The following is a 13,555-nucleotide window of genomic DNA, read 5'->3' as shown; positions in this document are numbered from 1 at the left end:
AATGGGATGGTGCATGAAGTCACATTGTCTCTGGTCAGTGATGCCTGGGAAGAAAGCGGCTGGGTGCTGTGGAACCAGCAATGCAGGGTGTGCGCAGTTGGTGTCAGCTGGTTTAATCCACCGGTTGTTTGTAGAGCATAGAATGGCCCCAATCTCACACAGGACTGCGTGAAGCAAGAGTCGCCGTTAATTTGGGCCTCATGCATAACAAAAATCGGGTGCTTAGTTGTGGACTCTGAAACCATTTAGTTTTGGAATGGCTAAATGAGAAGGGAAAGGCTACAGGAGGAATGAGTTCCAAAGAGTGCTTGAAAGTACTGAGCAGTCTAGCCAGTGGGGATGACATTCTGTAAAGGTCTCCACCAGTCAGGTTTTGCTGTGATTATATTTCATACTCACGAGGAGCAGCATTTGCTCGTGCCCAGTTACAGCCTTCTCTCTCTGCGAGGGCAGTGCTCCAGGGAACCACCCTGCATTGTTTGTGCCGTGCTGGATGAAGGCATCGCATAGCTGTGAATGGAATGAGGTGCCCCTCATGACACTGATACCGTGAGTGTATCAGGTGGCATGAGAGCACCCTTCAAAATAACCACTGCAACCACGTTAGAACAATAGCGCTAGAAGGCACCGTGCTTTGGGACTAGGGAGAGAGAAAAGGGTGATTTGTCCAATTTGCCTTTTGCCACTGCTTTATTTTTGTTCTGCAGTTTTCTACTGCATTCTCCAGCTGATGTTTAGGGCCACAGCCAGAGAGATGCCATGCACCCTTCTACTCCAGTGAAAGTTAATGCAAATGATGTGGGGAAACACTCAGTCTTAATGTGAGATGAGGGGAAGGGTCAGACTTACTGAACTGCATCACTCAAGCAACTGTTATCCACATGGTTGGTCATTTACCAGCTTGTATTGGGTCTGAAGTCATCCATGTTGTGCTTGGGAAGATTTGAGGCCAGGACACCTGGAGGTGGATGGGCTCCAGTGTCCTCTGTCCTGTTCCTCTCCATTTAGGTGAAAGAAAGCCTTGAGAAAGCAAAGATTTGGACAATATCTGGCCTATCTCTAGCAAGATCCAGTGTTCAGGTTAGACTCTGTGAGCAAAGCTTGCTTGTGTGTAAACAATGGGAATGGGATGGGAGTCAGACCTACTCCTGCATCACACCGAAGTGGCATTGTAGACACCCCCCTGGGATAAGTCTGAGGAGCTCTGTAAGGGTGAACACCTTCTGCAATGTGGTTGTTCTCTCTCCTGGATGTTATCTGATGTGGATATTGAAGTCAGTGAATGGGATCAAGACAATCTATACAGTAGCCCATCTCATTCTCAATCAAGACCCGCAGAGCTCCATCTAGAGCAAGTGTTTGTGCAACTGCCTTTGGTCAGCAGTGTTCCCACTCCTTGCTGCTGGGGCCTGAGTGTTTTTTGAAACCAGGCCAATCATTCAAAGTTTATCCATTTAAAAGAGCAGAAAATTTTTACTCCCTGTTTCCACCTGTAGTCATTGGCTGGTTTTCCTGAAAATATTTCTGGAATGTGACTGCTGCTGGAGTGGTGGTACACAACCCACAGAGTGTATGCGATGTGCTAAACGTTGGGACAAGGAGCGCTTTTGCCCAATTCTTCCTCCTGTGCAAAGCACACTCTTGCATCAAAAGAAATGCCATGACTAAACTCTGGGAGAAAAAGCCTTAAATTTCAGCTTCAGTAAATCAGCTTTCTTATTTAGAAGCTGTTAGAGCTAAACCATGCATAAGGAGAAGGTTGGTAGCAGTTGAATTAACATGTGTCCAGAAGCTGCTGCCCAGCAAGAAGCATGGATGCGAGCTGACCAGGTTTGTTCCTAGTGCTCCTGAAAACCACAAGCTTAAGTGAGTATTTAAGCCACCCAGTGCAAGGTCTTCCCAAAGGGTTTCCAGAGACAGAGCTCACTCCCATCTTTCTGTATCCTTAATGAAGTGGAGGAGCTCATGGAGATCCTTCCTCATGAACCCAGAGGAATACCTAACCCACGTCCATCTAAGTGTGCCCCTGAAGGATTTTTGAAGCTCTGAGTCCTATAGGCAGGAAAAGACACAGAAGAATATTTCATGAGAATCAATAAAGGTTTCTTTTTATTTTAATTCCCTTTTACATACACCTGTGGTTTGTCATTTTCCGCTTGTTACTTTGGTCCATACAGAAAGCAGAAGTGGAGGAATGTAAACCAAATACCTGCCTGACGACACACACAAGGCAATGTCCCCGTAACACATAGAAAGAAATCACAGTTTAGTCCTTTAGTTTTTCACTTTCATCGCTCTTCTGAAGTGAAACAAGGTCTTAAAAACCACTTCAGTGAAAGCGCTCATGTTGGAGGGGAAAGAACACCCCCCAGCTCCTTTCCCTTCTGCTCAGGCTAGAAAAAAGGAGCCAACATCTTGAAAATAGACTCCCCGGGCAGAGCCTGGCAGATGGCTGGGAATGGCTGAGTCCTTTTTCTAATGCCCAGACCCCATCACTTCTGGTGACCACCATGTCTGGGTCACCCTGAAGTTGCTGAGACGAAGCAATGAGTTTTAGCAGCAGGTCTGTCTCTTCCTGCATGCCCCAGCTCATGCAGATGGCAAGAGATCGACATAATGTTTCTGAACACAGGGATGGGCCGAGGGGATGGGTTTGGGTGATGGTGCTTGGCTATGCCTGTCCTTCATCTTCTGCCACCAACCGACTTTCCTCTCCCACCAGCTCTACCTCATACAAATTGTTCTTTAAAACACTTCACCTTTAACAACAAATGGCTTCTTGTTCATCCTTCCCTGCAGCTCTCAAGGAAGAATGATTAATTTAGAGACAAATAAAAAAGGTAAAAGCTTGGCCTGGCAAGAAGCACCCAGCTCTGTATTTAGAAGGGCTCATGCTTGTCGTAATGCTCTGGTTTAAATAGATGCTGCTTCTCTGGTGAAGTCATTGTTTTGTCTCCTGTTTTAGGCACCTGAGGTCTGCCTGGTTGGAGAACACCCTTCATTTAAGCTTGTTTTAAGCAGTCTTTCAAGTGGATATTGTATCTCTATTTCAGAGGATGTAGGTCCAGGCATTTTGGAAACCCAGTGCACACTAATCCCATCTATCTCAAACATTTTAATCCCATGCCTTTTTCTGGCCAAATATCTACCACATCCTAAATCCCCACATGTAGAACCTGATACCAATACAAAAGCCTAATGTTGTCACTCGTGAAGCATTTCAGGAGAGAAGACTGCCACTCAGACCATCTTCTACCTCTTGATGTCTGCTTTCTGGTCTTGTAGTGCTATTGATCTAAAGCAAAAAGACATCCTGAAATATGGGTGGCAAGTAAGGTTTTGGGAACAGGGGAGGTAATTTATTTTTTCTTTTCCTCTTCAGAATTTATGGTGGAACCCACCGCATGGAAATCAACAGACATTTTGGTGTCGATTTTCATGGGGTCAGGATTTCATCCCAAATTGATGCCAACACATCTGTGTTGTTGCACACCACATTGCTAGCCCAGAATCATTAACCCTCAGTCTGATGAAGATAATCAAATACCATCAAATTCCTTAGTTAATGTGCCAGGAAAACAATTGCTACGGTCAGAGGGAGAAGTTACTCTGTGGGACCCAGGAGAAATGGGTCTGAATTCCAGGTTCTCATGTTGAGGTTGTTCTAATGTACCCTTTTTTTCAGGTGAAAAAAGAGGGAAAAGTGGCTGTGAGGATGAAGAAGAAGAGAAAGTTGTACTGACTTTGTTACACGCCCCCCATTTGCTCCCTCAAGACATCCCTGGTTTAGGAGAGAGCGTAATTGTGCAATAGAGTCTCCCTCCGTCAGATCTGTGCTGGTTAGGGAGGTCTGCCTGAAAAGAAGCCAGATTTATAAGACTTCCTAATTACTTATGATCATCAGGGGCAGCTCTTCCATAACTTTTTCTTTTGTTCCTGGCCCCTGCCAGACTCTGAGCTGATTTCCAGCCCTGCCCTGCCTTGCTGGAGTCTTGCAAATCCGTTCTGAATTAGGACAAAACTTGTTGCACTCTGTTCTTGTAAACGCTGCCTTCAGCTCCCTTACGGAGCAGCTTCGCTGCCCATCAGTACTGAATGCCATCAAGAGACATGGTCAGAGAGGAGATGGCCCCAGGTGGGTGCAGTAATTACTACATGCCACAGATGCAAAGGCAGTGCAAGGGACAGTTCTGCAGGTGTGCCCCGAAGCAGCACTAATGTACCAACCTAGAGAAGGATACAAAACCACATGAGCAGATCAGAATATTAAACTTAAATTAAACAAGAATATTTAAGAGCAGTGTACCAGCTCTAACCTCAAGCCCTCTGAAGACAGTGAAAAGACATTGGGTGAGCTTTGCAGGTCATAGTCAATGGCTCAAGATCTTCTATGAGCAAAACATGAGCGAGTTCAGTTGGAGGATGAAATGCTGTGCCAAGGTTTGCAGACCTTTCCCTGGTCCGTGGGAAAGGTTTCAGAGGAACCTTATTTAATATTTCTTTTAATGCTCCCCTGTGACATTCTTTTCCCCACTTGCCTCCCAAGTCCTGGCAAAATGTTGATATTATCTTGAACTTTGTATACTGTGGGGCTAACTTAAACCTGGAAGACAGCATGAAAACTTGGAGGATCTGAGTTCACATGCAAGTAGGATAGAAAAGAAAAGAAAGAAGGGGCTAAGAAAAATCCCTACCAATTGAAACAGCTGAGTGTGGCTAAGTGACCACAGTGTATGGCAGGGGGGAGAACAGGTTAAACTGGACAGGAACAGATAAAATGGGATTGTTTTATGTGACAGCTGATTCCTTGGGTGTCCTTTTATTTAATCCCAAACAGGAAGCCTGGTCTCTAATTCTCAGCAGAGTATTTCTGTAGCTAGAGTTGGAAGCTTTATTTTAATTCCATTATGCAAATTGTACATGAGTCCTGAACTGTGGTCTAGATTCAGATCTGTTTTGCCTTGGCATTAAACCAAGTTAACTTGATTAACTTCAGTGGAGTAGCTCCTGCCTTCTGCCAAGGAATATAAAATCAACATCAGGTCTGTTTCTAACTGTCCTGCCCTAGAGAACAACTTTGAATGACTCTGTCGGCTCATTATCGCTATTCTGTCCACCACAGAGAACTCTGTCCGCTCGGGAGAAGCCAGAAAGCCAGACACGGCACAGACCCCATCAGAGCACTCAACAGAACCTGATGAAATAAACAAAGGATAACTTATAATTACTATTTTATTGTTTATAATCCTTCTTAAGTGTGGTGTAAAGACAGCGAGTCTTTTTCTTGCTCTCTATGCCCTTTTCTTATAAATTCACCAAGAACAAAAGACTATTTTGATGGAGCGACCTTCCACCTCTGCCAGGGTACCTGTGCTCTGAACCGGGTGTGATGGGTACGGCGAGACTAGGGCACTGTGCCGGTGATCTGAGCAAATCATGTTCCCATCCTGATGCTCTGGATTGGTTTTGAAACTGAGAGTTGAGATTGGCTTCGAGCCTGAATTTGTATCCAGTTCAAATGGAAAATGAAATGCTTAACCAAGTTCTTTAAATAAGTTTTTGGGGGTTGTTTTGTAGGGCCAGTTTGGAAAAAAGAAGTTAAGTATAGAGAAGAACTCCAACCAATCTGAATTTGGGATCGATATAGCGGGTAGGGGTGTCCACCCTGCTGGTGTCCTTTTTGTGGGCTTCTTTACCCACTAGGGACAAGTAGCCTCAAAGATCCAAAACAGTTGATGGTTCACCATCAGCCTAATGCTACAGGGGAAGCAGGTACATGGGACTCTGCTAGCACTGCCAAAAGATCACGTCTCTGTCCCAGCTTCAACTGCTGGACTCTCAGTAGAAGATACCTACTCTAAAATCTCCAAAACCTCCCACAGACCAAAGAGCAGCCAGTGAAGATGTTCATTAGCACCGATTAGGAGACCCTTTGCCTATTATAAGGCTTGATATATAGACAGCAAATTGGTGTTAACCACTAAATGAAGCACATTAGCAATATTTCTGTTTCAGCACAAGATTACTTGATGTCTCTGAGCTTTAAATGATCAGCAGCTGGTCATAGGCAAAGGTAGGTTCTGAATCGCATGTCCATGCATCTGTCTCCATCCCAACTCATTCACAATGGCCTGTGGAATATTTCCTATAAAGAGGCCAAGGAGGACATGGAAACACCAAAGAGACCACATTTCTGGCTCAAACTTTCTGGTCAACTGAGTATTATTGGGGGGAAAAAAAAAAGAAATGCCAACCTGCATTTTTTGTTCTTCTTATACCTTTTGTCTTTTTTCTGAATGAAAGCAAATTCAATCTGCCTTTCCCAGGTTATTTTTGTTTTTTAATCAAAGTGGTGGAGTTATGTTTTAATATTGTTCAGTTAATTATGTGTCTTTACAACAATTCACCTCTGCTTTCGTTTGCTCTCCCACCTTTAGCTAAGAGCTAAACTTGAGTTTTGATTTTATGAGAGGCCACAAAAATAGTTTGGGTGGAACAGGATAAGCCCAATAATTTTTCTACAGACGGCAGGATTTGCTGCCTCAAAACAAAACGTACCTTTGGGCCAACAGTATTTGCTGTCCGGCAGGTTCAACTTTCACTTCCATGGGCAAAAACAGGAGAACTGCCTTCCAATGAACGTCTACAGAGATGGACGTGTTCTTTATTTTACGTATACAATTTATGAACTATTATGTTTTCCAGGCAAATCCAGACAGCCATGGCCAATCATGATGGAAATTTATTTATAGGGTCTTTCATAAACTCATTTCCTTTACAATTTAATATTTTTCTCATTTCAAGACACCCTAGAGGAATGGGATATAAAATCTACTGTGTCTGGAGAATCGCACTGGATGCTTGAAAAGCTCTGTAGCTGGCCAGGGGTATCATATATGTCCTCTGTTTATTCTGCAGAACATGGCAGCCCATCAGCAATAGCAGTAAAAATAATACTAACAAAAAATCAATCAGCAAACCTGTTCCAGCATGAAGCTTGTTGAAAAAAGCCAATTTTCCTAGACCTGCCTGAAGGTGCAACATGATTTCTTCCCTAGCAGGTGCTGTCAGCAGGGAAGTGGCACAGTGAAGACCTAAGTTAACCTGCCCGTGGCCTTAAAACAAAGCTTCCTCGCCTGCTGAGCAGTTTACAACTTGCAGCTATCAGTGCAATGCCAATTTGTGACATAGGGTATACAGTTGAGGAGCCGTTACTCCCGAGTTTGGAAAATACTACCCCAGATTTTTTTTTCCATTTGCTTCCTGTTACAGCTAAATTGTCATAAAATTCAGATAAGGACAGAAGGAGAGGATGTGAACCACATTACTGCTGCATAACTTTCCATGACAAGGCACAGATTGGTTTTCAGCAAACTCATGGGCACAGACACCAATAAGAAGCAATGTTGCGCATTAGAAGACTTCACAGGTTCATACAACCTCTCCCTTAAAGGTCAACTCTTAAAGTGCTTTCTCTCATTTCATGCAGTCCTATCTCAGGTGAAAGAGTCATTGACCATAGCGAGAGATTCAGATGAGTTAAGGGATATACTGATAACTCTCCTCATCATCAGTAATTCTGCTTGAAGCTTTCTAGGTGGAAGGTGTGCAGAAAAATCAGACAGTGAAAAAGCAAGAGCACCCAACCTATAAATGAGGTTTCTTAACTTTTTGAAACATCAGAACCTAAAATTTAAAAACTTTTAAGCCAGCTATTGAGTTTGCAAAACAATAAACAGGAATAAAAATTTGAGACCTTCTGTCTTAATGTATTTTCACAGTTTAAAAAATAGAAAATTCTTATCAGCACTGTGGATGTTCTACGATTTTCAGCCAGATGCCCATAAAGAGATAAATGAAGGCAATCCCTGGCTGAAGAGTTCAATTTTGGGAGATCTTTGTGAAGTGATTTGGCTCTAATATGTATCAGACAAGAAGAAGCAGAGTTGAGGAATGGTGAGGAATAGGACAAGACATGATCTCATCTGAACCAAGACCAAGCAGTATATAGAAGGTGTAAAAACACTCATCTGCACATATCCAGGCAAAGCAGAAATGACAAGGCTGCTGCCAAAAGTCATCCTTAAGAAACACAAGGCTGAGGAACACTTAACAGCTCTGTGTCCATCCAGAAAAGAGGTAGATCAAGTAGGAAAGACTCACAAGGAAAAGTAGACCGTGGTGCTGTGGATGGAAACGGAAGAGGTGTTGGGTTGGCATCATGAGATGAACCTGCCAGGGGGTGAGATTCCCTGCCCAAGCCCAGCATCTCTGTGGCACTGGAGAAGAAGACACCCATCCAAAAGGTGGGCAAGGAGATTCCTCCCAATGTAAGCCAGTCAGCTGGGATATTGCACTGCACAGCTTGGCCTGTGCCAGCCCAGCAGGCTTAGGGAAGTGAGAGGGTCTATAGGACTCCTGAGTGTTGCCAGCTGCTTTACAGGATGGGAAGAAAAGAGGCACAAAGCTGACACCATGGAGGAGGGAAAACTAGAAAAATACCGGCAACCAGCTCCTTTGGACCTTTGCCTCCTGCTAGAAGTGAATTTGAGAAAGTCTCTTTGCCTGTGTGTTTGCTGCACACCGACTCCAAAGCAGTCTGTTCCACCATCCCATGTTGGACCTGAAGCAGGTTGGGCACAAACCCTGTCCTGCCTGCAGGGTTTGCAGTGGTTGCTAGATGAATCACAGACAAATGCGTCCTCACCTCACCACATTTCTGTGGCCTTCAGGGCTATGTCTGCACTAGTAAATCAGACAGGAGAGGAACTGTCAGGTGGACTCAGACCTTTGGATGGGGATAAACTGTCCTTGAGAAATGCCCGCATCTCCTGGTGATGGAGAAAGCAAAGGTGACCCCACTATGAAGCTAGAGGCTTTGGCCAAGCTCCAGCAGGACCACTGTCCTTGCCCTCCCAGCGCAATTCCAACCACAAATTGTGGTTCCTTCTCTGTTTCTAGAAGGTCTGACCCCTTCCTTCCTAAAATCAGTAGAGGATATCTTTGGATCTCTAGCTAATAGATCATGGCCTATACACTCGATCAAGAATTTGTGATCAGCCCAGGAAAGAGGGGAACAGCTTTGACAAACATACAGTCTGCTGTGCCTTCATGGCAGAGTTATTGCCCTCTTTTGGTATCAGCATTTTCCCAATTTTTGCATGAATATTGTTCATGTACACGAACACCCAGAAAAAACCCATCTATTATATATGGTTTGTAATTGAAAGGATTAAGAAAAGATTTCTTCCCCTGTACATCCTTTGTGCATGTAATTTTTATCTATGTTTAACAACAGTTTTTACACATTTAGTCTAAATAATCTAGTGATGAATTAATTTCAGTGAGGGCTGCATTTTATGAGGGGTGTTGTATTTGTTTATAAATAATTTTATGGCTTTTGCTAATTCCTTGAACTTTGCTAAGTGATTGTCAAACATGTTATTAATCCTGAGTTCTCAGTAACAAACACAAACAAATAGTGAGTCACTGGTGGGTTTTTTTTGGTCTTTTTTTTTTTGCTTTGTTCCAGCAGTGAAATGGTACTAAGAAATTTCTTTGAGCGAGAAAATCAGGAGGGTCATTGGATCTACTTGGCAGGATTTAAGCACAACGCACTTCTAGAAGGGTGGAAAGCCAGAGCCAGCATATTCAGTGTTCTTCTCTCTCATCGGCGGTTCAGCCATATGGGATGCTAAATAACGCAGCTGTACACACTCTGACAGCCGACTGTTAATCAATTCTGCCCCCTTTGATTGCCTCCAGAAGCCATACCAGCATCTGCGAGGAGAAGACGAGCAGTGAGTGTAGCTGGGCTGACCCAGATTTCTGCAGAGCTGGTTAGCTCTCCATGCCAAACTTTCACTAGAGTTGCCTTCTCTTGCAAGATTGCTTAACTTCTCTGTAATACCATTGTTAGTATTGTTGTATGAATAACAACAACAATAATAAGAGAGCATGAAAAAAGATTATTCTTTGAAAACCTGACATTTCAATAGCTGCCATTTGGTGGTAAATTGTTATGATGAATTTTGACTTATTCTAATGACATAAAACCAAAAAAGAACAACACAAATAAATATGGGCTTTTAAAGACCTGCTCATGTGTGACTGCAACTGGTGGAGAGGTGCTTCAGTGCCTGACAGAGATCTGCCTCTCAGCCACCACCTCCCCTACCAGGTCTGAATCCAAAACTCAGAGATGTTGAGGGGAGAAGGTTTTTCCCTTGACTTCACTAAGCTTTGGATCAGGTGCTAACCTGAGAGGTTGTTTAAAGAAGATGTGGGACACAGAGTCAAGATCCCAACTGCTCTTTCTGACCTCCTTCAGAGTTTTGGGGAAGTTAGTCCTTAATTTGCCCTCAGAAGACCAGCTGATTGCAGTGATGGATGCGTCTCAGAAGTCCTGGTTGATGTGATCCAGCAGCTGTATCTAAAGGATCAGGATAGAGAGTAGATTATCCCATTGGCTCCACCTGCATCCTAAAGGACTTCTGCAAACTTGCCCAATACCTCTTTCTTATTCCATTTGAGTAAGAGCCAGGTGAGGTCAAAATGCTTCAGGTACTAGAATCTTGCCAAGAAGGGAAAAAAGAAATAAGAAAAAAAAAGCACCATGAGGAGCCAACTCCTAGACTACAGCAAGGGAACAGTGATATTATGACAGGGGCTGAAGAGAGGGTCCAGGCTGGCTCAGCCAGAGTCCTTCCTCTGGGGAAGCACGTGCTCTGATAGGAGGTTTGGTCACTGTTCCTAATTTCCCACTTTCAGGCACTTCTGAATTGTGTTTGGAAACTGGCAGAGACCCTTCTCTGGACGCTCAGCTGGTGTGAAAAGACCCCAGCACAGTGCACTGTTGGCCAACAAGGATGGTACCTCGTCGTCGCTGCTGAAGACACGAGGTGTGTCAGAAAATGACCTTTTGGCACACCTTGCAAAAACCACCAGCAAGGAAAACTCTGCACAGTGACAAAATCTCCCTGGTCTCTCTCTCCTGCAGGAAGGAGGCGTTTCCTTGTGCTCTTCCCTTCGGAGACAACACGATAACATTTCCTCATCTGAGCATCTCTAGGCAAACTCAATGACTTTGGTTGAAGTTATGCTTATTTACACCAGCTAAGAGTCTGACCCGATGTGCCTGTGTGTGTGTGTGACCAAACCACAAAGAATAGGAAAGTTCAGAAGATGTTCAGAGGGAGACCATCCACGAGCAATCCCTGTGCTTTTATCCAGCAAATTTTGCCTCAGATCTTATGAAGGTAGGTTTGTCTGTATCCAGCAGCTTGTGCTTCTGGGTGATACGGGCAGACTGTTGGAGGAGTCTTTCTCCTCATGAGGTTTTGGATGAGTGAAAAGCAGGAAATGCAGAGAGGAGAATGAGAAGCAATTGAAAAGTTTAAAAAATGGCTGAAGCCTGTTTCCGTGAGCATCCACAAAAAGGGAGGGTGTGTTAGCCACCCTCTGAACTGATTTTAGCCACACACACGCACAGGCACACCTACCCAAGATCTGCAAATCCCCCACCTGCCTCAACCCACGTGGTGGGCCCCTCTCCACTGCTGCATCTGGAAGAATAAAAATGTCGCACATTCTGATAACCACATTTTCCATCCTAAAATTGCACTGGTTTCTGGCTTGCTACTGGGACTCAGGTCAGGGAAAGGAGAACAGAGTTTTCTGCCTGCATCCAGCAACCATGAGCTGTTAACCCTGCCCACCCAGAGGAGCATTTTGCCAAGGAGTGAGGTTGCCCATGGGAAGAACATGTGACTGGTGGTACCGAGCTGTCCATGTTGAGTGCTTCTCTGCAAGACCGGGCAGCTATGACCCCCAAGGGGTCTTGATCAGTGTTGTGTGTGTTACCAGGCAGACTTGACAGGGAAAGAGCGAACCAAACTGAAGACGCTGATGCCCAGGGTGGCTTGTACCCTTGCAAGAAGATGGCACTGTACACTGCCCGCAAGACTCTTGCTTTACTGGGTGAGACTCCCGTCCTCCTTGGCTGCCCACGCTCTCCAAGAGGTCCAAGGACCACATGCTGCTTTGCAACCCTCCCTCGCGAACTCTCAGTATCTCTGTTGTTCAGCAGGTAGCAAGGCCCGCGGGTCTGGATAGCCCTGCCTCCGTTAACACCAGGGAGACTTAGATCACTGAGTATATGTATGTGATCGACAGCTGGCCACATTGGTGGCTCACTTTTTTTTCCCATATAACTTAACCTCTCGTTCCACAGAACAGAGAAACTGTATGGAAACCCTTGGCATCCGATGCGTGGCCTGATGTTCTTTTGCCCACTAAATGCTCTCCAGGAACCTTTTTCATCCTTTTGCTTCTTTTTTCTCTTCCTTTCTTTACATCACTGTCTCTCTTTCTTCTTCAACGAGTACTGTGGGTCTGTCTCCATCGTAAAGCCCAGAGCCATTCAGGTACTCCTCATCTTTGTTGTACTGCTCTGGTCCAGAAGAAGGCATGGAGTTTTCAGAAATGGAGCCATTTTTTACATAACCTGGCAAATTCCGGTGTCCATTGAGGGTCCCTGGTATAAGTCTCGTATTGAGATGGAGGGCAAGTGCCCCTCTTGTGGCTACATTTGTGATGCTGGTGTGGGAAACCATTGGTCCATAACTGTAGGTTGTGCTCCCACTTCGTGCTTTCCTTTTAAAGTCAAGTGCTAATGTCCACCTGCTCCATGACTTCTTTATTTCTGCTTGGACCTGAGAGACAAGGGAGGGAAAAAAGGATGAGTGGGAGAAGTGAGGGGCAGAGAGTCATCAGAAGGAGGTAGAATCCACAGACAGAATGGTGAGGAACTCTCTGGAGTGTGAAATTGGAAGAAACAGTAAATTCACATTAAATCTGCCCTTTTGAAATGAAGTATTTGACACTGGGAAGCTTGAATGCCTGAAAACATCTAAGTGAAAATATGGGCTAACTCTCCCAGGGTTAAGGGAGAGTGAGCAGCACACCCAGGAGTGAGACATCTCAGTGTACCATGAGCGTCAAGTATAAGCAGGATGAACCACCTTTGGAGGTGCCTGAGTTTCTAGAAACTTCCTCTAGAAAGGAGTTAGCTGACTGAGTGTCCCACTTTTAGATGGCTAAAAGCAGGATGAGATCAATTCCCCTTATGCTATGGATTTCATCTTCTGCTGTAGAACATAAGCAGCATATCTGTAGTTGCATTTCCCCTTAAAGTCCATAAACTTAGGCCAAACCAGCCTTATGCTGGGCCATGAAAGTAGCTCTGTTCTTTTCCTGGTGTGCATTCACTGACCATCTAGTTTCTTAGCTTGCAGCCATAGAGGGAATTAATGGAAACAAAGACATTAGAGCATATCACTCTGGAAATAGAAAAAAAGGTCAAAAAAGTCTGGACAATCAAAAGAACTTGCTGGTTAGGCAGCTACTTTATCAATCCACTTTAGTCCTGCCACAGATCTGAAATTAAGCAGCACTAAACAGCACTTGTGCTGAGAAAAGAAAAACCACGTTTTTTTCTCCATTAGCTCCTTCCAGTAGCTCATTTGTTGGTGACATATTGACCTGGATGTCTTAC

The 13,555-nt window shown here is 44.5% G+C and overlaps 1 protein-coding gene across 1 annotated transcript in view; it reads right to left on the bottom strand.

The window, feature by feature from the left end:
* Positions 1-2,081: 2,081 nt before the first annotated feature.
* PTH1R (parathyroid hormone 1 receptor) overlaps positions 2,082-13,555 on the bottom strand; it is a 132,087-nt gene continuing 120,613 nt past the window's right edge. Inside the window, exon 13 of the mRNA XM_075144379.1 lies at positions 2,082-12,713. Within this exon, the coding sequence (XP_075000480.1) occupies positions 12,351-12,713 (363 nt within the window). The 3' untranslated portion in view covers positions 2,082-12,350. The remainder of the gene's footprint in view (positions 12,714-13,555) is intronic.

This window comes from Calonectris borealis, chromosome 2 (assembly GCF_964195595.1).
Source record: "Calonectris borealis chromosome 2, bCalBor7.hap1.2, whole genome shotgun sequence".
Taxonomy (NCBI): domain Eukaryota; kingdom Metazoa; phylum Chordata; class Aves; order Procellariiformes; family Procellariidae; genus Calonectris; species Calonectris borealis.
The sequence above is the reverse complement of the archived record's forward strand: the minus strand, read 5'-3'. Positions and strand labels throughout refer to the sequence as shown.